Here is a 26,241-nt window from a genome sequence, read left to right as displayed (position 1 = left end):
GCCCGTGCGGGCGGCAGGAGGGCGCGGGGCGGCGCGGGCGGCCGCTCTGCCGCGCCAGCAGGCCGCGTGCGCCCGTGCCGGGGTGTCGGGGGCCATGCTGTTTGCAGCAGTTTGTGTCACTGAGGGCAGGATCTCAAGAGATTTGTGCCCTTCTCCCCTCAGGCAGGCGCTGTGCAGGGCTCCGCACCAGCTCGCCATGCGTGGGGACTCGCGGACGCTCCCGGAGCTGCTGCGCACGAGTGTTTTATAGCCAGGGCTCCTGAGCGCCKCAGGCACGAGGAGACCCTGGAGATGCTGCGGAACCACCTCTCGAGGCTGTGATTTTATTCTTTATAAAGTGCTTTTATGAACTTTTTCACATGAACTTMGGAGAGCAAACCCACGTTGGCGCTTTCTGCTGACGGGTACCTTGGTTTGCTCCTTCCTCCTGCATGTGCCCTCCCATTCCTCTCTTCGGGCATCACACGTGCATGTTGTAGGTCTCTCATATCCCTTTTGTCAGTTATTTATCCTAGCTTTCATTTTCACTTCTTTTGAGCAAAATATTCTATGTATTCCTAAAACTGGCTTCCCTGTCTGCTTAGCCTCAAGTTAGTAATGACTCATCCTTTAAAAACTTACCCTTTAAAATTGAATATAATGTTATCTAGTAGTTGGGAGAAATAGTCTAGGATGGTCTGTATAGCTCTGAAATATTGCTCTGGGCCAGAACCAATTTCTTGCTTAAAGGCTGAATTTTATTAATTTAGAAACTTGCCCATATTTTCATTGAGTGGCATTGGGAGAAAGGTGCTATCTTTATCTAATTACAGAAACGGTGATCTCCTTTCATAAGCATAAGGGTGAAAAACCCTCCCCTRCTCTGCAGCAGCTTGTTAAGTGACAATATTGTGCTATGTCACTAGCTTGGTAATGCTTTTAAGAGCAGATTTATTAACCTGTCCATCTAAGTGGCTGCCTCTGCTTCCCTATAGCTGCTGATAGCTGGAGCAGTGGCCAGTGTCTGTAATAATCACRTTCATATACATTCTCAGAGGTTTTTTTGACATGTGTTTTTTTCTAGCATTATTTACTTCTGTTTTTGAGGGTTTTGGAGGGATGGGATCATGTTTATTAGTTTGCATGTAGATATCAGAAAAGGTATCTTTTAAGTGATATAGRCTATTTATGTAAGCCATAAATTTGGAGTCTGTTTGCAGAGGGTAAATTCTCCAGAAATGTTATGAATTCTTGAACTGAATTCTCTACTGAAATTTCAGTAGAGTCACTGTAGCAGTCGGGATCTGTTCAGGTGCCTAAAATTCTTTGGGGATATCATGTWACTGGCACGTCACCCATTTGGCACATCACCAGAGGACAGGAGCATCCTTGCAATCTTCTTTTTCCTTCTTTTTTGCTCTGTGAAACTTTCAAACTTTCCTCTCTTTTTCAGATCTTAAGGTTCTGGTTCCACTGACGCAAGGGTGTCTGCTAAAGTTACCAGTGAAGACACAGAGCTCTGTCYACCAGCGTGAGTAGTCAGGTTCTTTTTGTCTTTTCCCCTTCAAGTATATATATCTTTTGGTGTGAATTGCAGCCCTCTTGAGTTCTGCAAGGGATTATGGCTAAGAAGGGGAATATGGAAAAGGAAGAGATGAAATTTTAGATGCAGAGTAATGTATCAAGACATCCTCTTTCAATCCTGGCGAGATGAAGTCTTGGCAGAACAAGGAATAATTGAGAATATTTAACAGGAGGTTTTCTACGTGCTAAACTTATATTGACAGCATAGTCTGTGTGGAAAGGAGTTGGATATGGTTGGCAAGTGTGACAGTGGTGGAAAACAGTCTTGTTTAGTATCAGCTCTTTTTCTTACAGCCTAATATGCGTGCTACCTTGGGTGGGTATTAAGTCCCCTTAACATTGCCCTTCTCTTCCCAAGTATATAATGTTTCTAGCTGTACAAATTCTTTGTTATTTAACTTAAAAACATGGAAGGTTATATGTTTTTCCTGAACAGGAAGGTTATATGTTTTTCCTGAACAGGAAGGTTATATGTTTTTCCTGAACTATTGCAGGCTGCACAGTCCTGAGAATGATGAGAATATGTATTTGTTTTGCTCTTAAGCAGACAGGAATAAGCCATTCTTCTTGCTCCTCAGGGCTGTCAATCCTGCACCGTGCCTTAAACATGGAAACTGTRGAAATGACTAGTGTATCTTTGAAACGTCCCCATTCCGAGGATGGTGTGGCCAACTCAGACGAAATTAAAAGACAGAAGATCTCAGAGAAGGATAAGACAGAGATTAATTCTRGGCAGAGCGCTGAGTCTGTAACAGAGCAACAGGAAAAAGCTCCGCTTGAGGACACGAAAAAGGAAATCCCCAATGAGGAAGGCGAGGAAGATGAAGAGGTAGAGGACAGTGAAGAAGATGGAGATCCAGAGAGCTTTGCAGAAATGATGAAGCATGGACTGACAGAAAGTGATGTGGGCATAACTAAATTTGTTAGCTCTCATAAAGGGTTTTCTGGAATCTTAAAAGAGAGGTATTTTCTTTGTTTTGTTATGTTTGTTAATGCCTTGTCTTAGTTGCTGTTGTTTTCCATTTTTCTGTTCTTGTAGGATGCCATTGGATTGTGTGTGGCCATTTGAGAGGCTCATTTCTTTCAGCCTTAACATGAGGAACAGAAAGCAAGGGTTTATTTGGTATTTTTTAGCCTGTTTTTTTTTAGCCTTTTTTTTCCTAGCCATTTTTTTTTCTTCCTGTCAAATCAAAGTCTGAAGAAGAAAGCTCTGTATGTTTGGAAATACATGATTATAGTAACCTTTGCTATTTGTCTTTGCTTTTTGCAGAGAGAAAAAGAAGTGTAGTGTAGTATAAAGTATACCTACCTTTTACACAATGCTTCAGTGCTGATAAAGATGCACTGGATAACAGTGTTGAAGTCCTTGGTCTTCATTTCTTCCTTGCTTTTTTGTGCTAAAGTGGCTGGATGCATGTGCTGRCAGATGGTCCTGCTAACTTGAAATAACACTCTTGAGTTATGCCATCATTTACAGAACACAAAGGCAAAGAAGTTTATAGGTTAGGGTGTGGAATCCTAATTATATACTTAGTAAGCTGCTTAGTTGCTAGTAGTTTTTGATTTCATGAAACTTTTTTTTGTATTTTTTGCTTATTTGTTTTAATAATAGCATCGTTCAGAACTCTCTGAATGCAAATACAAAGCCCCCTGAAGTGAGCATCTGTTATGGCCTTAACTTAGTAAAGCAGTTAAGCCTGCTTTGCCTTAGACACTAAAAAGTTCTTTTTCATATACACTGTTTTCATATATAGGCCATCTTACAGAAGGACTATGTACATTTTGTTATTTTTATATTTAAACTTTATCTACAATGCAGAAGAGCGAGCATAATCTTTCCCTGGTGAACACAGTCTGTGTTGAACTAACTGCCCTCTCTGAGATGTGCTGGTTTCAAGCAGAAGTGGCCAGACAGATGTAGAGCCATGTGGTAGAGGTTTTTCCTTGAACCTTTTTTGTAGCACTTCTAACTAAATTAATCCTGATATTTGTATAGTAATCATCACTGACGTGTCTAAACAGCAACAGGTAATAAGGCAGAGGACATGTAACAACACTCCTAAGGAAGGAGGTCTGCCAGTGTACTGTGCAGATGCACAAGGTATGGTAAACGTAGGCTTGGATACGATAGAAGCATTCCCAAGGTGAAGTTGTGTTCCCCTMTCAGCATTTCATAAGCCAAACCTTTGGGGGTTGTGTTTTGTTTTTATCTTTACAAGTCATTACTAGGTAAAAACAGAGTTGGGATCTTTTTACTATTGGACGTAGGGACTTGGTCTAAAATATGACAGTCAAATTCTGCTTTGCAGCCCTAGGGTGTACAGCAGGACTCTTTATTTGAAAGGCATTCTTTATTTGATTATATTCTTTAATTGACTATATAAAACAGAGCTGAATTTTGTGCTGCCTTTCTTAGACTAGCTAACATACACTTTATTCTGCAGAAAGACAGAGTTGATGCATTTGCTCATGTTGTAACAACACAGCAGAGCCTTAATTGYCAGTAATGACTAGTACAGAGCATATGAATTACTGATCTGTGAAWGTTAGTAAGGAAATGACTCAGAGTAATGACAGCAGTTGTTTGGTTATTCGCATAGAAGGCTATTTTSTTTAAAACAGTAGACTTTTTGCTGTGTTCTCTTGGTATGTTTTTTGAGAGACAGAAATACATAAAGCTTAAGTTTCTTTTATGCACCTCTGAATGAATTGTGGTTACAAATAGTTTCTTGGAGAGGGACTTGGTGCTTTTTTTTTCTTTTATTTTTATATTTTCCGTGCAGTCTTAATGCATGTTTCTTCCTATCAGATACTCAGACTTCGTTGTTCATGAAATAGCAAAAGATGGACACGTGAGCCACTTAGATGACTTTTCGGTGCCTGTGGATGATGAGGTAAATTCAGAGGTAAAGATTTGGTAACAACTGTACTCTTACAAAGAAAAAAAAAAGTTGAGAGCCATGCAAATTGTTCTATGTGAACTAATGTGTTTATTTAAATAGGACCCATCAGAAGAAACATTTACAGTTTTGTCGGATGAAGATAAGAAGCGTTTAGAGGAGCTCCAGCTTTTTAAGAATAAGGAAACTAGTGTCGCAATAGAGGTAAAATTAACAAAAAGCATGAAATTTGCGGAGAAAAGGGCATAGGAGTGAGTGAGTGACTGGAAGGTACATGCTTTCTAGTGCGTGTAAGGTGTAAGAGTGGTTTGAACTGGTATCACAGTTGATAATACAGAAATGTCTGCAGTTTAGGGTGAAATTCTGTAAAGCCTTACAGGTGAACTCAAATCCATATATGAGTAGTTATTTTGATTTCAATGGAACTATACACCTTAACTCAAATGTGTGTCATTTTTTTGTGTTAAAGTTCTGGATTTTTGTCTGTAAGTCTTTTATAGGATCATTATATAAGATGGATTAAATAAATAACCGTCCTGATGTAGTAATTTAATATAAAATAGGAAAAATATGGTCTTCTGTAAAAAGAAAAAAAAAGGTACAAATGGAAAAAATTATATTTTTAAACATCCCCATATTCGAACAACTGCAGAGATACATTTGGAACAAAGAAATGAGTAGGATTTTAAGCTTAAGAATTTCAGAAAAGCATTTCTGTATTGAAGAATCTTGGTCTTTTTTTTCTTTAATTCATATCAGAAAAAAAAGAGGGGTTTCAGAATTAGCCCATGAAGATAACATTTTTTTAAACACAAAATAAGTAAATAGCTCTAGTGAGCCTYTGTTTGCTAATATTGAGGCTGAGGCTTGTAGCAGAGTTAGCTCTTTATTTTTCAAACTAATATTAATGAACCAGTAATAATTATCAAGGATCCTTCTCTGCTTGTATTACTTGTTTTTTTGCATGTGTGTATGTTAACACAGGTAATAGAAGACACAAAGGAAAAAAGAACTGTTATCCACCAGGCTATAAAGTCTTTGTTTCCTGGCTTGGAGACTAAAACAGAAGATCGAGATGGGAAAAAGTACATTATTGCTTATCATGCTGCTGGAAAAAAGGCACTAGCAAGTGAGTTTCAGTACCACAGTAGTTCGGTAAAGTAAATGCTAAACCTAAACTAAAAWTCATCCTTAAAAGTTTTTCTAATTTAGTCCAACTTTTTTTTTTCCCTTCTCACTGCACTGGGACAGTGCATCTGAATAGCTAGGAACACAAGAGATASTTCCTACCGTAGTTGGCTGAAATTCAATTTTAGATTTGCACCCATTTTTTCTTTCTAGGTCATTGATCAAATATAAGAATRGGATTCTTTACTCTTAAAATGAAAATAGGTGAAACAAGGGCTTTATTTTACATACCATTTTAATTCATCTTTTCTGAAATTAACCTGGATCCTTAAATATTTGTCTGTTTTGGAAGTAAGGAGTTGTAAATKAAATTTAATCCATGAAATCTGGACATTCTTGAAAATCCATGACAAAACTCTCAGTGACTTGAATAGAGACAAGAACAATTTGTTTTCTCAGAAGTACAGATTTATACAAACACAATGTATTTGCTGTGGTCTTTAAGACAGTTTAGTTTATCAGGTTAATTTTACTTCCCAAGCTAATCATATTTTCAGAAAATTGCACTTATTGTATATTATAGGTACTGTTCTGAAAGAATACAAATAATGAATAATACTGCATTTTGAAGATCTTGTACTTAAATGTAACTAGATCTCAATTTGATTATTGAGGATAAATTAATATGTTCCAGATCTATTATGCTATTATTGTTTGGTTGTTCTGATAAGTTCAGAGAATTGTCTAAACAAAGAAYTTTGCACATTTAACTAAGGATATTAGTGTTTGTTTTGTTTTGTTTAAATTCATTTAATTTCAACCTGCAGATGTAACATGTAAATCTATTCCTTTCACTTTGAAGAGGAGGGAGATGGAGAAAGGAAAAGGCATTAAGATAATTGAAAAGTTTAAATAAGAACATCTCCCTGTTCAGTTCAGTTTGCTACTTTTAGGGCCTTTTTCTAAGTAAATATGGGAATGTTGTAAAAATTAGGTGCAAATTATGTGTTGTGTATTCTGTTCAACTGTTTTTAGGAAACTTGTATGTTTGCATGCGTTATGCATGGAATAAGTTACCAAAGCACAAAACTCTCCTTGGCCAGTTTCATTTTGTGTTGATTCGTAATATCTTCCCCTTACACCTTTCCTTCTGCTGCTTGTACTTTCTAACCATTGTTACAGTCAAGTGCTTCTTACAAGCTGTCTTAGTTAAGAGGTACCGTAGTAAAGAATTTAAGTATTCATGGTGCATTGAAAATAATTCCGTGGTGTGTCTTTAGGGCTAGAACGTAATCTGGAGCACCTTGTTGTGATGCAGGGGATCATCTGTTAAAACTTGGATAAAATTGCAATGCTACAGACACTTACCCGTTCAAATTGGTTTATGCAGTTCAGGGAGAGTGTGTAAATGCTTGTGAATTCAGCCTTTTAGAGGGCAAGGTTTATTCATTTATTTATTGTCAGGATTATAGCTGTCTCTTGTATTTGTACAGCCAGTAACACATCTCAGTCCTGAGTGGGTCCCCTAGGCAAGAAACATTTTAGGAGCACATAATATTCAAATATTACCTGAGAGATATGTTTTCTTTTGCATTCAGCATAGGTTACCAAAATACTTTTCCAAAAATTAAAATCAGAAGCTGTTTTGTGTCTGTAGTGAGTCCACACCCCATATACTTTAAATGCTGCCTTAATAAATTGTCAGTAAATTGCTGTTTTGTCGTCGTCCACAAATGAAGTTTGTTGCATCTCTGATTGAAGCTTTCCATACATTCACTGTTTGCCKCTGCACGATTCCATTGCATAACTGTCCAAATTGCTGCCATCCACCACCTAACTCTTGGATGCTGTCTACAGCATAAACAATCCCATAACCATAAACCTGCATGTTCACCTCTAAAAACCCTTCAACAGTTTAAAAATTAAATGCTGCTCTTTTGTGCTCTTTACGCTCTGCATTGGGACAGAGGTCAGAACTGCAACAGGTAAGAGATGTTGACATTTCATACTAAAAAAAAATGAAATGCCAACTGTTGTGACCTCCTAAATAGTGCTAAGAATGGCCAAACTAGTAAAATGCAATTCTRAAAAAAAACCCACAAAACATATAAGTGACATTTACAGTTCTCAGGAAGAGGCAATATTTTGCTGCCTCTTTGTAGKGTAGACCCTAGTCATTCAGTTCTGTTTAGAGGAAGGCTGCCAGTCAGAAGTTATATGAAAGGCCAGGCCATGGATGATACTATTTGAAATCTGTGGTGAATTTCCCTTTGATTTCATTAAGCCCAAACTTTGGCCTTTAGAACTTGTTTTCAGATTTAGACAGCTTTAAAGCCAGCATCTCACATCTTGATACTAAAAAATGCAAGTTTGTAGCCCTCAGATTGCAGCAAAAAGTTTGAAAGAAGATGTGAAAAATAACATTCTACTGTCAAATATGTAGTATGACTCTGAAAAACGGCAATAAATAAAAGAAATTGTCTCTCCATCTATCCAGTTGTCTGGATAGATGTCTGTCTCCACTCATCCATCTATCCAGTTGAATAATTTCRGGTGTTAATTGAGGAACAGTTAAATGTTGAGCCTGTAGCTGCAGCCTAATTCAAGATWGAGAAATATTCCAGTTGGAGAAGACTTCCCTTGCAGATCACTGTCTGTTTTTCTCTCTTCTACTCTATGAATGAATCCTTCATGGAGGTATCTTGCCCTCCAGACTGAACGCAGTGTTTCTTTGAGCAGGTGTAAGGATAAGAATCAAAGGAAATCAGTTGGGAGGGAGGCCAACAAGATTATGAGGCCCCTTGACACCTTTTTGATCACAGTGTCCAGATGAGGACCTAGAAAACTCCTTAGTAATTTCAGTGAGGGGGAAAACTTATTTTGAAACCAATAGTGCAAGGCAGGTGCTACAGTACTTAAGTGGTTAACGTATATAGGATATCCTACGCTGCAGCATGAGAAATTGTTTTGACAGAAGCAGTTGCAGGGACAGCAATTTCTCAAAAAAAGGCAAGAATCTTGTCTTTTATCAGAAAGCTTAATGAGATTTCGACATATTCACCACCTGCATGGATATATGGGTTTTATTAGACTTACATGAACAAACTAGAAGTGTTTCCTAAGGATTATCTTCTGTTATCGGTGTTGATATATTGGAATAGGGCTGGCTTGTTTATTTGGCTTTTACTGTTAAGAAAGGAACTTAAGCTCGTCTCGTATGAAAACAGGTGTGTGTGCTTTGTAGCTACCCAGAGAAAAGGGATTTTTGTATTAAATAGGAAAAGAAACTGAGTCTTGTTCTTGTAAAAGAGAGAATTGGTGAATGAGGCACCTTAAAATTATTTGCCAGGCTCTCATAGGATCAATCCCCCTTTCCAGTAATGCAATCAACAGGAAAAAATTGTAAAGTGAAAGCKTTGTGTCTGGAAACATAGCTAATGTGGTGACAGTTTTGCTCCCCTTTCTACCAAACCCCAGATAATCAATCATACAGGGCTGTAAATCTCTTAGTCTGCAAGAGCTAAAGCTCTCTGTCCATTCATAATTCTCTTAGCATTGCACAGGATCCACTCTGAATTATTTGATAATGTYTATTGGCAGATTGACCTCTCTCAAAGGACTTTGTTTTCTAACATTAACCTTAAATATTTTTTCCAAAATTTAGACATTTTTAAAGGTACAGCAAACACTCTCCTGTTGCATGCAGGAGTAAGTCTGACAGAACTCAATAGCACATTAGTAGTGCAGTGCAAGGAGTGTTGTCTTCACATAAGCAGTGCTCTCATGGTCCTCATGTTCAGCAGGTATTGGAAGAAATAAATGTAGAGTGGTTCTATTGCTGAAAGTCGGTGCACTGAAAATGTTTCTGAGGAGCTTAATCARGTAGTAGGACAATTAAATTGCTGGAGAAAAAATAGATAATTTAATGCAAAGGAAACTCATTTGTTAGAGCTTTCTGAAGTGACAAGATTGATACCCTTTACATGGAAAAGTACAAARCCTGCTGGAAGGGCAGAAGGTGCTTTTCAAGTGCTTGGCAGCTGTAACAGGCAGAATTGTTATTATTTTTAAGAAAGATGGAAACTTTGACAAATCACAATTGCATATCTGCTTTAGATGGACCTGCAAGGCTAACAATATTCATTATATTAAAAAAAAAACTTTCATAATTTTATTTTATTTTATTTTTTTGTTTTTGAAGATCCAAGAAAACACTCTTGGCCAAAATCTAGGGGAAGCTACTGCCATTTTGTGCTGTACAAGGAGAACAAGGATACCATGGATGCCATTAATGTGTTATCAAAATTTTTAAGGTAAGACTATTTGGCTAGCATGGAGTGATCTTCTAAATATTTCATGTTACTGTGAATAKTATGATTCGAGAATATGTGAGAGCAATGTAAAACATCATTGCCATCATTTTTAGCCTTTGTAAAAAAATATTACTTAAAATATCGAATTTGAAACTTTTAAGTTTTGAGTGGATGGGAGAAGTCAACAAAATAATCCCAAGTAATTTATTTATAAGACTGCACCTCTTTTCAGTGGTGGCCAGCGATAGGACTAGAGGAAATGGCTTCAAACTGAAGCATCGGAAGTTCCACAGGAACTTAAGGAAGCATTTCTTCACTGTGTGGGTGACAAAGCACTGGAACAGGCTGCCCAGAGAGGTTGTGGAGTCTCCTTCTTTGGAGATCTTTAAAACCCGCTTGGATGCAGCCCTGTGCCACATGCTCTAGGTGACCCTGCGTGAGCAGGGGGGTTGGACTCGATGACCTCTGAGGTCCCTTCCAACCTTCGGCATTCTATGATTCTATGATTCTATGTTAAGAAAGACATTCTGCAAATTGAGTGGGCTGATCCAAGCAAAGGTTGGGCAGCTCATAGCYTTCATGTGTGTGTTAGTGAAGTTAAAACTTCACTAACTGTGTGCAGCTTTTCAAATGTGATAACAAAAGTGTGGTAAAATGCTTAACTGTTTCTTGAGCAGTCACTGTTGATAATCTGAACATTCCATATATTAATTTCTCCTTGGCAACACAGTCTTAGTTCTGTCCACCCCATCAAATGCAGCAAGATTTGTGAAAGTTGTAACGTGAACACAATGCATTTTAAAATTGAATCAGTTCAGTGGCCTATTCATAGGGAAGCTTCCCCACTCCTTCCTTCTGCCTTCCTTCATATTTCCCCCCGCAAAATACCTGTTTGACTCTAACCAGTGTTGTATTAGTAATTTGTATTTATATAGTTTGATGAAATATATATGTAATGGCCATTCTGCCTACACCTGAAGCAGCTGGAAGCAATTCCTATGTAACACAGGCTGTAAACTGCAATGTGGAAAGGAATACATTTTAAATTAATTTCTCTTATTTTCACATAATATGCATGCATAGTGTTTGGATAGACATATTATTTGAAATTTTAAGAAGAAATTTCTGGATTTTTAAAAATGATCACTGCATGTTCTACTGAGTCGATGTATGTGAAGAAATGCATCAAATGCATCATTTTGGAAGAACAATCACGCTGTACGTGAATCTGTTCATATATAACAATATCTGATAATTGAAATGGGAAAGTTTTTCTATGTTTTATATATTTCAGGTGAGATTAGAAAATGCCATATGTATTCTGCAGTGTCAAACTGTGGCATAGTTCTGGGCAATAACTTTTTATCCTGTTTGAACAAAATATAACAAAAATATTGATTTTTTTTAGATCTATTTTTAACATAAAAGAGAAATCAATAATTCTAGTTATACTGAAAATCGATTGTGTTTAATCTGTGTTGACATTACTATGTATATATATATACACTAAGGTTTTTATTGTTGCTTTTAAGAGTGAAGCCAAACATCTTTTCCTACATGGGAACTAAAGATAAAAGGGCTATAACAGTTCAAGAGATTGCTGTTCTTAGGTAAGTGAAAATACAGTGGAAAATTGACATCCTCACATGGTAACTTGGCTACCTTGCTAAAAACTCTGAAGACTCTTGTTTTATGAATACTCTTTACTATGCATGCTGTTTAAAAGCCATGTTTGTTCTTACCCTACACTCTCAGACAGAAAGCAGTTTTGTGTGTAACACAAATGGCAGCTCCAGCTCCCAGTCTTCCAGAGCACTCAGATGCCACGTGTCTTAATGAAGACACATTGGGCTCTTTTATTTGATGGTGGTTGCTAATATTTTCAGTCAGTTGTGTTCTTGAACTGCAGATGGGGCTTTGTTTGAAGCAGTGAGCCAAGTACACGCTCTCGTGCTGCGTGACTCTCAGGCACAGCAGAAAAACAGAATGATACGATGAAAATTCACCCCCATTTCTTTCCTGACTTTTATTCCCCCCCACTCCTGCAKTTGAAATCCGATTTTCCTTTCTCACTGAACTCTCTGAGTAGCTCGGAAGAACACGAAACGCTCTCTTTGCTCATCTGTGGATATRCTCCCATAAGTAGCCTGCTGAAATAAAGCAAAATAATTTGGCATACTCCAAGATAATTATGTTTCCTTGGCACTACAAATTAGTGCTACATCAATGACAGAGTAATAGGTGCCCTGCAGTCAAGCTTTACAGCCTCTGCTTAGCTGATTTGAATATTCTGACTCCTCTACTTTTACAGCTCCTTGAAAACCACAGTTGTCAAGTGGAAGAGTTCTCAGATTTGAGAGTTTTAGAACCGACAATTTGATCAAGTCCTTGTAAAGGAGGGCTTTCTCCCAGGGGCTTGCATGTGCATATGTTTGCTCATGTAAAAAGAATTAGTAATTCATGTCAGGAGCCTCAAATTATCATTCCTGAAAGACAGGTGTGCGAGTTGATGACAATCAACCAAACTTGTGATACAGCCATCTCTGTATGTTTGTAATATCACATTTAATGTAACGTCCAAGAGCTTCAGTGCGTTGTAAGCAGTGACTGGGGGAAAAACTATCTATTGTGGTATTTGTTCAGTCCTGCTGGACTACAGATACTCTTCCATATAGCACAAGGGAGAAATGAGGGAGAAAAGCAGAGCTACTGGTCCTCAGCTTGCTCTGAACTGAGAATGCTGGCTATGCCAACCTGTGAGCTGATTGATCCTGGTGTAATTTTGCTCTACAATGCAAAGAACAAAATATGTTTCCAAAACTACCAGCAACTAAAATGAGAACTGCAGGAGTGGCAGGTAGACCTTCATCTACCTTCATCTGCATTCACCTTACACAAGGGCAAGTTACTTAGTTAGGCATTTGAAACCCTGAAACTTCAGTGCATTCATGGTGTATTTACTCAAAGCAAAAAAAAAAAAAAAAAAAAAAGCAGTGAGGAACCAGTATACTTCAATATTGCAGTTCTTTCTTTTTTCCTGAGTGTATACTCTAACAAAAGATACAATGTGAAAGATGTGAAAATCTTCCCTTCCCTTTTAGATACTTGACATAACTATTTTGACGGTAATGGTAAAAAAAAAATCAGAAAGATGAACCTGGTTGCTTATTAAAGCATTTGCTTTTTGTYTTGAAATGCTGGCACTTCCATATTTAGTTAACTCTCTGCTTTCCTAAGCATAGTCTGATTGATGCTGCTCTGTTTCTTCATAGGATCACTGCACAGAGACTTGCTCATTTGAATAAATGCTTGATGAATTTTAAATTAGGAAACTTCAGTTACAAGAACCACCCACTGAAATTAGGAGAACTGCAAGGGAACCATTTCACTGTTGTTCTCAGGTAATGTGTTAGTGTGCATTTAGGCAGTTCAGTTAGTGCCTTTCTGCCGTTCTTCCATCGTGGAATATTATTGCATATAACCTTACAACAAAGCAGAACAGTAATTAGGAATTGGAAGGAGTCTTATAAATTTAGTAATTGTTGTATACATGGATGTTGAGCTTTAGTACCTTGGTATAAAAGTAGTATGAGCCATTAAAAACCTGTATATAASAGAATGATATTTTAAAATATGTTGCTAGAAACATAACAGGAACTGACAACCAGATAGAGGAAGCAATGCAATCTCTCAGGGAAATTGGATTCATTAATTACTATGGAATGCAACGATTTGGAACTACAGCTGTTCCTACATATCAGATTGGCAGGTAYGTGGTGTTTTCATTCTATCTTTCTGCTTAAGTGGGTTATTTTTTATTACTATTATTTTACTATATCCTTATATAACTTCTAATTCTGGGCAAGTTTTTCTGTCCTGTTGCCCATGCCAGTTTTAATTTTGACTTGAGAAGTTGTTTTTGAGGTTGCTCCAGCATATACCTTACATAACATTAGTTCCATGAATATTACACAAATCCAAACATTAATACTGCTTTCTTTGAGGAAGTTTGTTATATAGTTAAAATGTTTTTAAGTTCATTCTTAATAAACTTTGCCATTTGAATTTTAGAGCTATTCTGCAGAACAACTGGACTGAAGTAATGGATTTGATATTAAAACCACGACCAGGAGGTAAACACTAAATATTTCAAGTATTTCCATCTGTGTGTTTCTCTTTTTCTTGGTCTGGATGGTCTCTGTCGTCTCAGGATGCAAGTCAGTTTACCAATACTTCTAAAAAAAAGGTGGCTAACACTTATAAATATATAAAAATTATAAAAATAAATATATATTAGATATTAGATATATATATTAAATTATGTTAAAATATATTTTTTCCCTTTAGTATCTAGTAGCACCTAGTAGAATATATCAAAACCATTTTATTTCTTAAGTAAACACCAGAATATGGTGGGAAAACTGATGGCACGTGCTAACACTAATTATTCTAATTAAAACTATATTTTTTCAGTTGTAACCAGAAAGTGAGGTGCTTTTTTTTTGGTGTAGTTAAAATACTCACCTTCTCGTTCTAGCTGAGAAAGGGTACTTAGTAAAATGCAGAGAAGAATGGGCAAAGACTAGAGATCCAGTAGCAGCCCTCAAGAAACTGCCTGTAAAAAGGTGTGTGGAAGGACAGCTTCTCCGTGGCCTCTCAAAGTATGGGATGAAGAACATCATCTCTGCATTTGGCATAGTGAGTGTAAAAATCTTGCGGGGTGCTCGCTTAAATAAGCGTGCTGGGTTTGTTGTGATGGTTTCATGATGCATTTGAAATAGACTAATAGATGGTTAATGAGGGTAAGTGTAAATCTTTACATTTTTCCTGCCTGTTTGCTTCAAGTACTGCTGCAAGGTGACGTGTGACATCTGTAATCAGTGCAGGCATAATGAGCTCCCCACTGTCTTASAGTTTGTAACCTGAGGATTGTGCAAAAATTCAGTATCCTTTTTTTTTCTTTTGCTTTAAAAGTGTGAATCAAACTCATATTGTGCTAACGAAACCACCTGGCGTTGAAATAATGGGCTCACTATCATTTTCAAGTACTGTAATCAAGACTGACTCTTTGGAGAAAATGCCTCTTCACCAGCTGGTTACTGGGCCCTGGGTTATCATTCTACCCCAACACCTGCAAAGTTTACTTAAGATACCAGGAGGCTGAGTATGATCTCAGTGTGTCATACCAGCCATCTGTTTGATAAGCTGTTTAATAAAAAATAAAACTTTTTTTGGTATATTTTTTTTAATGTAAGCACACTTCTTGCGTGGATTTCAAATGTATATAAGTATGATTTCTTTATGTTCCCTTCTTCCAAATAAAGACCAAAATGAAGTCTGTATACCACTAAAAATAAAAATAAATATTTTTAAATAAAATAAATAAAATATTTATTTTTATAATATTATTTAAAATATTTATTAATATTTTTGGAAGGAGGATGTGATGGAGAGAAAATAATACTCCTTTTACTCTTTTCCTTTTTTTCTTATCTCCAGATACCAAGAAATAATCGTTTAATGTATATTCATAGCTACCAGAGTTATGTATGGAACAATATGGTGAGCAAAAGAATAGAAGACTATGGTCTTAAAGCTGTACCGGGAGATCTGATACTCAAAGGAGGTAAAATCAGACTGACAAAAAGCCAGTGATGCTTTATAGTCCAAATTCCAAAACAAATTCCAAGTATGCAGTGTCACATAAGCAGATCTTTTCTTTCTTTTGAGTYCATTGACTTCTGAATCATTGGCCATTTTTTGTCAAATTTTGAAAGAATGTGGGAGTCTTTTAAAGTCCTATATTACACTTCAAGATGGTAGTTTCTTTGCTTGTCTAAATAAGTAGTTTGGTGGGGTGGAGACTATGAGGGAATGCTTCTGCTGAAGGAAAGAAAGAGTTCAGGCCTKGTTGATCTGGGGAGAACTACAGAAGAAAAGATGGTATGAATGCTTTATCCACACTATTACTTTTTTTTTAATGGAGGTTGTACTTAGTCCAAACTTTCCTCACTCGTATTTTTCTGAAGTTTTCCTGTGGTGAGGAGATCCTCACCACATAATATTTTCAGTTAGTGGATTGTTCATTCAATAGTCTTTATGTCATTTACCTTTAAAAGTTATTGGAAACCATGGATAGGATTCCACTATCACTGACAGCCTTAAAGAATGTTTTTGTTTTTTTTAGTTGTTTTTTTACTTTGAAAAAAAGCTGTCAATTAAATAAATAAAACTACAGTTATTCCTTTAAAAGCAAGCTTGTTTCAGTGAAATACTTAGAATTTGCTCATGGTAATTGTAGCAGACATTCATACTCTATTTGTATTTGTGCTTTGACTGTAGCCACAGCAGTTCATATTGAAGAAGATGATGTTGATAACTACACTATCCATGATGTAGTGATGCCGCTGCCTGGATTTGATGTTATTTATCCAAAGCATAAAAGTAAGGCTGAATGTTAACTCACATAATCACTCTGAAAATGCAAGTTTTTTTTTTAAGATCGTGTAGATCCTTGAAGACCAGGTTTTAAGCAGTTCTTCACSATGAAGTAGTCCAGCCAGGACACTGCAACAGTTCTGAGGCAGACAACATCCACTGCTCTCCCCTTATTCAYAAAGCTAATAATATTATCATAGAAGACAGAGATGTTGAGTTACCATTAGTAAATTCATGTTGCATGTTCTCAGTCATGATCTTCATGTGCTCAGAAAAGTGTTCAAAGAGAGGTTGCTCCACGATTTTTCTAGGAACCAAAGTGTAGGGGACCTGTAGTTCCCTGGGTCATGCTTTTTTCAAAGTCAGGTGCAAGATTTTACTAATTTTACTAATCTGATTACTCAACAGGGAACTCCCCTGATCTCCATGACATTTCAATGATAGAGAACAGCATTACAATGACACGAGCCAGCTCTTGTTACTTCTTGTTAGTCAGGACTGAGGCAAAAGACTTAGCAGCCCACATTTTCCTTGCATTCTTTTACTGCCAGTGTTGCAATTAAGCTCTTCTTAATTGCTCTTGATGTCTGCTGACAGTTTCAGCTCTAGCTGAGCGCTCTTTCCTAACACAGTTCCTTGCCTGGAAAATGCTTCAACGTTCTTGCTTTCTTACCTGTCCTACGTTTCAGCTCTTGTAGATCTCTTTTCTRCATTCGAAAGTAGTCATGAATATCCAGTTTTGCAAAGCCCATCTGCTGTTACATTCCCTCGTTTTCTTGAATAGTGAGTGGAACTGTTCTTGGAAAAGGTTGTCCTTGAAGACCAGTCAACTCTTTTGAAGTTCTTTGCCTGTCAGAACTAAGTTCCCTCAAATCCCTTTTACCACCTTCTGATGAAGTATTTTGAAAGTAACAATCTGTTTGAGATAAGGTGTGGCGCTGAACCACWTTTCTTCAAAGATGGAAAAGAGAGCTGAAATTTTTAATATTTAATATATTTATAATGTGATTTGCCCTATGTAAGTTAAAAGTTATTTCTCCTGAAACTTCCCAATTGGATGGAAGTAATGCTGGAAATGGTACTGCAAAATAAAGACATCAAACTGCATATTAGTTGTCCTTGTATTTCCACTCACCTGCTCCCCAGCATGTGGACGTGCACGGACGCTTAACTTAAGGATACAAGGGTGATGACTGCTCCTGTTGGTCATTCAATTAGGGGTACTTAGTGCTCCCTATCAGCTAACTTCTTCAGAGAGCTTTAAAAACAAAGCTAAAACTCATTTCAGTCTTTGCTGCTTTTTCAAATACAGGAATACTCTGGCCACCTTTTTTTTTTACCTCCTCGCCATATAGCTGAGATTTAGTCATGTGTCAGCAAGTGAAGTGTCAATAAAATGTTTCATATCAGTTTTGTTTTCAGCTGATATTTTGATTGTCAAGTGAGATTCTGGGTTCCTTGACTGTACTGGTCAGGTTTTAAAAGAAAACTTTTTAAGTAAAAGGATTTGTGATAAATAATTTAAAACTTCTGCCTAGTATTTATTACACATATGCTGAAGATCACTGGAAAACAAGGGAAAGGATGTTACATAAATCTATGTTTGCTGAAATTGGCTATACTACAGAGTCTGTGCTTAAAGTTTTCCTTTCTTGCAGTTGGTGAGGCCTACAAGGAAATGCTAGTAGCCGACAATCTTGATATCAACAACATGAGGCATAAGATTAGAGATTATTCACTTTCAGGAGCGTACAGAAAGATCATCATTCGACCTCAGAATGTCAACTGGTGAGTAGGATGATGAAGGAAATTACACTTGAATTGACAGCATRGAGGGTGACCAATAAAGAGGCATTAGATTGTGGTGTGTCCGTATAGACYAAAAGAGAAGTAAGAAAGAATCTTTGATCATTTTCCTCACATTTTTACGCAGTTGAACTTGAGCCTTGTCACTGATCCTCTGGTTCTGAGAGATGTGTTAGTGTCAAGATCTCTATCTGATGTTAATATCCCCTGCAGTAAGGGCTTGCCCAAACACTTCACAGATGATTTCATTGTTCATGTTAAAATCACAGCACATAGTACAGACCAGGTGTTTTGGCAATCTTGCTGTGTAAGAAAAGTTGGTCTCCAATAGCCTGTGTGTCAATCRTTTGTATTACTTAAATATATTAAATCACCATTATGAGGGGTAAGAGTTATAATATGGCAACTGCATGTGTATCTTTTAAAGAAAATATTGTACAGAATGACCTTCTTTGTTACACAGAAAAGGATATGGAGGATTTTGGAAGGAGACAAAAAAAAAATCTGCGTTTTGTTCTAGTTACTGCTGATTTTTGGAGCTTATCTGCTTTCCTGTTGATTCAGCCTGGCTTTTTTTTAAGTATTCTTTTGAAAGTTGATTTCATTCTTTCTGTAACTCATAAACTTCTGATACCATGTGGAGAGGGAGAAGCTGAGTTATGTAAAGAAATGTCTCACTAGTTTATATTCTGATGATCTCCATTATCAACTTTATCAATTATTGCACCRTAAAAGCACCGTCCTTAATTTGTATTGGAGAATCATTTCATCTCCATATGATTTCATCATATTTTGTAGCTGCCAAATTTAAATAATAATAATAATATCTTTTGTATATTATAAAGGGAAGTTGTTGCATATGATGATCCTAAAATCCCATTATTTAATACGGATTTGGATAAGTTGGAAGGAAAACCAGTACCAGTTCTCCCTACAGGTAAGTTAACATTTCTGCTGATGTTGGTAGAAGAGGCGTTTGATCTTATTATTCTTTCCAACTACAACATATTGAAAGCTCCTTTAAAGAGCTTAGGTTATGACACAAAAAAAGAAGGTACCCAAATTTAGGTGCCTGAATAAGGGCTGTTATTTATCAAAAAAAAAAAAACAAAACAAAACAAACAAACAAACAAACAAACAAAAAAAACTACGAGCAAACTCCTCCAGCAGTCTGTGTTAACGGTTGCATTTTCTTACCGATCTTCAGAAAATGAGGTAAATGTTTAACGCTAAATATCTGTCAAATGTATAAAGAGAAGGTGGAATTAAGCCACAAATAGGCTAAAGGCTTGAGCACTTTAGAAGAGACTGTTCAAATACTTAAGCCAGCTGAAATTTTTTAAAATAACTTGGGAACAAGGCCTTTTGACTCTACTTTACAGAAAATAAAAGGTTGAAAAGGCTAGGAATTCAGTTTTGAAAGGAGTTTTTTTCTTTTTAAAAAGAAAACAAAGTACCCTACTTGGACGAAATTGATAACTCTGTAGATTTTTATAAATATTTATTGTGTGTAGTCACCTCCTGATGAGAGATGATGTTAAATGGGAATTATTTTGTGAGATTTTGGTATGGATTATAAACTGGGTTTTCATTCAGTTTTGATGTCTACTTCTGAGGTAAGGCAGGACAAGCACTTTCTATGGTCTTAACAGCCTGTTTTTATCTGTATTTCCTGCTATCACGACACCGCAGAGGGCAAATTCAGGGCGCTGAAGATGGAGTTCTCCCTTCCCCCATCCACATACGCCACTATGGCCATCCGAGAAGTGCTGAAAATGGACACGAGCATAAAAAACCAGACACAGCTCAACACGACCTGGTTGCGCTGAACATGCTGTAGAAGGAGCTACCGCCTATAAAGTGTTTTACTACTAAAATGCCCTGGACAGATCTTTAAAGAGCAGTAGCGGGAGATTTGTATTTTTTTAAAGTTTTTATTGGTGCAAGAAGCCACCCTCGCTCCTTGGCGTGGCGGCGGCTGTGGGGTAACGCACATCGGTGGTACGGGCGGGTTTTAAGCAAGGACTAAAGCGCGCGGCCGCGTCACGGGCGCGGGGCGGCGGCGCCGTYGGGCGGCGGGGGCGGGAGGGCGCATGCGCGGCATGGCGCGCGTGCGCGGGAGCCGCCGCCGGCGTGGCGGGAGGGGGCAGGGGGACAGGTGAGCGCGCGCGGGCCGCGGTGCCGCCGTTCCCATTCCCGGGGGAGCGGAGCCCCTTTCCCGTTCACCGCCGCTTCCCCCGGCCGCCCGTGCTCGCCCTTCCTCCTGCCGCCTYGGGGCCGCTTCCCTTGGAGCCCGTAAAGCGCCGCTGTGGAGACCGCGCTTTTAAAGGCGGGTTATAAAGCGGAATTAAAAGCTCGGTTGTCAAACAGCCAAGTGTCGCTGTTCTTTTTCCTCTGTTGTACATAAACATCTTGATTTCAAGGCTGTGTGCAGAGCGTGGTTTCTTTTTCCTGGGCGCTTGGTTTCCCACCCTCCCCCCTTTTTTTTTTAAATTGATAATTSGCTCATGCACCAACTTTACAAATCGAGTGCTTATCCTACAAGGCCTGACTGGACACTCTGCTAGCCATGGGTCATCTCATCACTAGATGCTTTTAGAAAGTCCCAAACTGCGTAAAAAGGTAGGTTGGTCTTATGTTCCTTCCTGCTTAATAAAAATATGTTTATTTTCCAATATTCTTCCTTGCTTTCCCTACTAAAAGCAAGCATACTGCATGAATTKTAATGAAACTCAGCATTAGGATGGCTGTCTTTTCAAGATTTTTCTTTTCTAGAGAAAAGAGAGCGTTTCCTTTTCCAACCAAGCAAATTGCCATACTTAAAGCAACATTGAATATCTTGTTAAAATACTACTGAAATCAGCGGTAGGAAGTGCTGTGTTAGTGGTGACTAACTAGAAATCATCAGCATTGCAGGTCAAGGAAACATGGAAGCCACTAACGTTAMAAAGAAAGAAGCCCCCAGAGATCCCGAGCACTGTGATATCCCCTACTACGTTTCTGAATTTGTGGAAAGAGAGGTTGGGACTGATTATGATTCCCTGAGGAAGCTGGACGGCCTTATCGAAAAGCTGTCTGAAAATAAAAGGCACTTGGAGGAGCAGGTAAGTGTGTCCTCAGATTTCCATGAAAATGCCAGATCTGTTGAATGATCTATTTATTTAACTAAATTGGGACAGTTTATTAATATTCTATGTGTTACTTCCCGTGTTTAGTGACTTTATGTGATTTTATGCTAAATACTTYTTTATAAATATAGGTACTTACGGTTTCATCAGAAGTCCCTAAAAGAATCCAGGATGCTTTAAAGAATGCAGAAGATTCCAAGAAGTCTCTCGCTCGGCTTTTGGAGGAAGAAGCTCTTCTGTCAAATTTAATCAGTAACCACTTAGAGAAAGCTCAGCCTTGGATGGAGGATCTTGATCTACTGATGGGTCAAATAGAAGAGATTGAACGACACCTTTCTTACCTGAAATGGATTTCACGAATAGAAGAGTTAAGGTGAAACTGAAAGACCCTTAAGAAAATCTTGATAGCGTTATTGGAGGGTTGTTTTCAAGGCTACATTGTTAAATAAGATTTGATAAACACATAGGAACTGTAGCTCATCTTTATTGCAATTGATTAATTCATTTCATTGGGAAACACAGAGATTATTGCTTCAATTTCTGTCAAGTTTAAGAAAGAAGACAATAAGTAACCACTTCTTATGTGAGAGAAATGAAAAAGCCTATTTGATTAGTTTTTTTTCCAGTCACTGCAAATTACAATATGTTAATTAAAGTAATACCTGAACATCTTGAGAAGAAACATGATGCTTCAGACTTAACCGTTTTAATTCCTTGCTTTAGTGTGCAGACCTTTTTTTAGTGTAAATGAGCAGTGTTGTGTTAATTCATCCATAGTGTCTTCCAGTGGGGAAGTTTTTGTAGTGTATGCCAAGAATTTCAGAAATGAAAAAGCATTGTTGGATCAAATTTTACAGAGATAAACTTSGAGTGAAAAGTATTATTCACAAAACTATAGAGATGCATTAGGCAGGTCTGCTGCTTTGTGAATTTTTTCAGCGTTGTACTTAGGAGCAGAAAACCTGTTATTTGGGATGACTATTTCCAGAAGCTGTGCTTAAGAGTTTGAGGCCTTCCTTTTAGAATCGTAGTATCATTATGGTTGGAAAAGACCTTTGAGATCATTGAGTCCCTCTTCCACTCCTTTTCCTCAACAGTTTAATTCTCTGTGACAGACTCTTACTTTCTAGGGAGTTGGGTCCATAAATCCTTTCTGGGTGTATACCCGCTCAAAGCAGTGACATACTGAACCTCATTAAAATATTGTAGATTAAGCTATTTTTATCTGTAATTATCAATACATAGATTTTTTTTTTTTTGCATTTGTGACCTTTAGTCTCCATTTTTATTTCATAGTGATAACATTCAGCAATACCTGATGACCAACAATGTTCCTGAGGCRGCCAGTACTTTAGCATTCATGGCAGAACTGGATATTAAACTTCAGGAGTCATCTTGTACCCATCTTCTTTCTTTTGTGAGATCCACTGTTAAATTCTGGCATAAAATTCTTAAGGACAAGTTGTCAAGGTAAGGGCTGCACCACTGCTCTGTGAGCTTTGCACTGCCCCACGAGCTCGTGTGGAAGTGCTCATTTTGTGTTGCAGTGACTTTGAAGAGGTGCTAACGCAGCTTCATTGGCCCTTTGTGGGGCCACCGCAGACTCAGGCTTTTGGCCTTTCTGCATCTGCCAGTGCTCCGGACTTATACAATAAYTTGGAGACGTTGTTCTGTCAGCTTTTGAAGTTGCAAACCTCGTATCCTTTGGAATAGTTGGGTGTTAAGTAGGATAATAAATACCAGGAGTGCATGTTCTGAAGGAAATGGTTGTATGTTCTCTATAAGGCATGGCTGACTGTTTTTCCCTCATAGGTATTAAGCAGCTCATAGCAGGATGTAAGGACCCTGCATAGAGCTGGCATGCATGTACAGTGTTCAAACTAAACCCCTTGAGATCTTCCCTCAGAGAAGGCATAGAGAGGGATCTAGGGATACTTGTCTCGGAGACCTTACAAAAAGATGAGGCCGCAGAAGGACTTTCAGAAATTCCCAAAYGTGCTGCTGCTCATCCAGTTCCTTTGTAAATGAATAAAGCAAAGCTAAACAGTTTTCATTAGGGAGATTGTACCTTTTTAATGCTTTATCCTTAACTGCAGTTTTGTCACCTAAATCAGTTGTCACCTAAATCAGTTTTTGTAAACAAGGCATCATGTGTTGCCTTCCTTAATTGCATGAGGTTTGGTTATCCCTTAAGAAATAGGAATATGCTTGTGTTTTGGACAGCCCTGTTGTTGCTACTTYTACTCCCCCAATGATAAATGATTTTTATAAATCAAATTCAGAGACATGTTGACTGATGAATAATTAATCTTCAGCRGAAAAGTTATGATGTAATATTTAAAGTGAAATATTGAGCTTGTATAAAGTGCCTTAAGTAAACTGGATAAAACTAAGAAAAGTTCATTTTTATATAACCATTTCATTGAAATTATGATGTTGGGAGAATTTAACACTTGCCTAGTCTATTAATAAATGTTTTATCCTTGACCTTCAAACTTAGAGATGAACTGTTAACCAAACCTAAACAGTTGCCAGAGAAATACTCTCTGCCTCCATCACCACCTATTATCCTTCCAATGCAGATCATGCTGAACCCTCTTCAGAAAAGATTCAAGTATCATTTCACTGGAAATAAACAAACCAATGTTTTAAACAAGGTATACGAGACTTACTTAATGGATTTTAATGTTAGTAGTAGATACRTTTTTGTATTTAAATTAGATAGTTAACATTATATCTTTCCCCTGAAATTAAGATTGTTAAAAGCTGCAAGAATAGACAGACATAAAACAGCACTTTTTCATTTAATATGAAATAAGAGATGTCCAGCTTACCTGTTGGAAAGGGACTTAATTTGTGTGTGTGTGTGTGTGTGTGTGTGAATTATGATCAAAGATATAAGTATTACCCTTGATAATGATCCCTCAGGCAGACTCCCTACATGTAAAACACTTCTGTTGCTGTAACGCATCTGCAGCTGAGTTTGAGAGATGTTTTAGAACAGTTTAGTAACAAGTTTTCTGTGCTTGGATTGACCACCTTGGGTAAATAAAAGTACTTGCAGTCTGAGAGTTGCTACTGCAGTGCCTTCTTAGTGATGTTATGTGTGTCGGTGGGGAAGCAGTCAGTATTTAATCTTAAAGTGTTCTTAAAAGCCAACTGGGAAAGCTGTTTCCTGGGGATTTGTCCCTAAATGAGATGTGTAACTGTTCTTTAAAAGGCTTCTTAAGAAAAATGCAGGTTATTCTAAGGAGTGTTTGCTTTTTGCTGGACCTATGGCAAAAAACTTGTGCAACAGAACAGGGCCAAATGTGCAAGAAAATAAAGAAGACCTCATGAGTGAGAAAACAAAAGGGAAGGGAGAGATGGAAATTTGGTGTCTTTACTTGAAGAAACAAAATACTAAGTTGATTCAAGATAGTTGAGTTGCCCAAGTGCTTCTCTGGTTTTCTTTTTTTCTTGTAAATACCATGCAGCTGCCTCATGATCAGAGATAAGGAGAAGACAGGGGAGAGRTGTTTGTCTTTTAAATATTAAGATAAGCTACTAGGACAAAACAAATACTAGTTTCTTTATGAAGTGTGCATASAGTTTTATTCCTTTTTGTTTTGTTCCCTCCTCAGAGGAAAGAAAGTACCCAGCCTACCCTTTTATGTTGCTATTGTGAGGARGAAAAAAATGTTGAGAAAAGTCAAAATTAAAGCTAATGTTCTCTCCCTTCTTCCTGCTTAAGCATTTATATTCTGAATACTTCTTTAAAACTCTTAAGTGTGCTGTTCTTGGAAACCTTTCATGTCTATAACATTTACAGCATGTTAGAACCCATCAACAGTGGATAACTTCCCTTTTTAGCAAGTTTTGCGTGAGTAATATGCAATACATTTTTCAATTTCTCTGTTTAAACTCTCAATTTAAAGTATTTCACAATAGGTAACACATTAAATGAATGTATAGATATAGCACTTGGATAAATGTTGTTTGGAGAGATTTACTACTTATTATTTTTTTCTTTTTTTAATAGCCTGAGTGGTACTTAACACAAGTGCTTATGTGGATTGGAAATCATGCACAGTTCCTTGATGACAAAATCCAGCCCATCTTGGACAAGGCCGGGTCTGCAGTGAATGCTGGGGTGAGTAGTTCTGTGGTCTAAGCTGTGTCACAGATTTGGCAGCTTCCAGGAGACACTTGTGCCAGGCTCCCTTTTACTGCATTCACTCAATAAGTGGTCACACTTACTGAGTCTAGCAGCAGTTTTAAAGCTATCTACATAATAATACTTCTTTTTTGTTCCTTTTTTCTTTTAAAAGCTCGAGTTCGCTCGTGGTCTAGTACTGCTGATTTTGGAGAAGTTGGCTACTGATATTCCCTGCCTTTTGTATGATGATACTCTCTTCTGTCACCTGGTGGATGAGGTCCTGCTGTTTGAGAGAGAGCTGCACAGTGCTCACGGTTATATCAGCAGCTTTCCCAGTTGCATGCATATTCTCTCAGAGGAATCCTGCTTCCAAAGGTGGCTAACAGTGGAAAAAAAATGTAAGTGGATATTGTTGGCATTTATTTATACATATTTTATTTCCAATTAAGTAATGTTTACTTAAATCCCCTTCATTAGAGGGTAAGGATACTATGCAAAGTTCTTTTATATATATATATTTTCTAGAACTATTTTGTCTAAAAATTGTTTGGAATCCAATAGTGTTTCTGTAATTTGTAAGGCGCTTGCCCCTAAGATGTATGGGGTTTAGTAGATTTTCTTTTAGATGGTGATACAGAATCACAGAATCACAGAATATTTAAGGTTGGAAGGGACCTCTAGAGATCATCTAGTCCAACCTTCCTGCTCAAGCAGGCACACCTAGAGCATGTGGCACAGGGTGGCATGCAGGCGGGTTTGGAATACCTCCAGAGTAGGAGACTCCACAACCTCCCTGGGCAGCCTGCTCCACTGCTCTGTCACCCTAA

At 37.6% G+C, this 26,241-nt stretch overlaps 2 protein-coding genes across 7 annotated transcripts in view; both read left to right on the top strand.

Annotated features, from left to right (window-relative positions):
• The first annotated feature begins 159 nt into the window (after nt 1-159).
• On the top strand, nt 160-20,051 carry PUS7 (pseudouridylate synthase 7). 5 transcript variants are annotated; one of them, XM_026046422.1, is made up of 18 exons: nt 160-404; nt 1,433-1,510; nt 2,142-2,526; nt 4,373-4,457; nt 4,566-4,667; nt 5,448-5,592; nt 7,559-7,576; nt 9,793-9,904; nt 11,437-11,514; nt 13,177-13,305; nt 13,548-13,673; nt 13,976-14,037; nt 14,442-14,602; nt 15,404-15,530; nt 16,247-16,348; nt 18,001-18,130; nt 18,994-19,085; nt 19,841-20,051. In XM_026046422.1, exons 3-18 carry the CDS (start codon nt 2,171-2,173, stop codon nt 19,975-19,977), a joined length of 1,962 nt encoding a protein of 653 aa, XP_025902207.1. In that variant the 5' UTR covers nt 160-404; nt 1,433-1,510; nt 2,142-2,170; the 3' UTR covers nt 19,978-20,051. The 5 variants fall into 5 exon arrangements, with proteins under 5 accessions (XP_025902207.1, XP_025902204.1, XP_025902209.1 ...); XM_026046419.1 differs by having other exon boundaries at nt 4,373-4,469; XM_026046421.1 differs by lacking the exon at nt 160-404 and adding an exon at nt 419-475 and having other exon boundaries at nt 4,373-4,469.
• A 362-nt stretch (nt 20,052-20,413) lies between these two features.
• The window catches only part of RINT1 (RAD50 interactor 1), a 10,706-nt gene continuing 4,878 nt past the window's right edge, over nt 20,414-26,241 (top strand). The window contains exons 1-8 of one of the 2 annotated variants that reach the window (XM_026046406.1): nt 20,414-20,770; nt 21,065-21,252; nt 21,408-21,649; nt 22,573-22,746; nt 22,824-22,973; nt 23,777-23,933; nt 25,298-25,408; nt 25,587-25,812. In XM_026046406.1, coding sequence (XP_025902191.1) covers nt 21,076-21,252; nt 21,408-21,649; nt 22,573-22,746; nt 22,824-22,973; nt 23,777-23,933; nt 25,298-25,408; nt 25,587-25,812 — 1,237 coding nt within the window. In that variant the 5' untranslated portion in view covers nt 20,414-20,770; nt 21,065-21,075. Of the gene's footprint in view, nt 20,771-21,056; nt 21,253-21,407; nt 21,650-22,572; nt 22,747-22,823; nt 22,974-23,776; nt 23,934-25,297; nt 25,409-25,586; nt 25,813-26,241 lie in introns of both variants that reach the window. The other variant, XM_026046405.1, reaches the window with a different exon arrangement.

The sequence above is a fragment of the Nothoprocta perdicaria genome, unplaced genomic scaffold (genome assembly GCF_003342845.1).
Source record: "Nothoprocta perdicaria isolate Ctin4 unplaced genomic scaffold, notPer1 scaffold_44, whole genome shotgun sequence".
In the NCBI taxonomy this organism is placed as follows: domain Eukaryota; kingdom Metazoa; phylum Chordata; class Aves; order Tinamiformes; family Tinamidae; genus Nothoprocta; species Nothoprocta perdicaria.
Note: the sequence above shows the minus strand (reverse complement) of the source record. Positions and strands in the feature narration are given on the sequence as shown.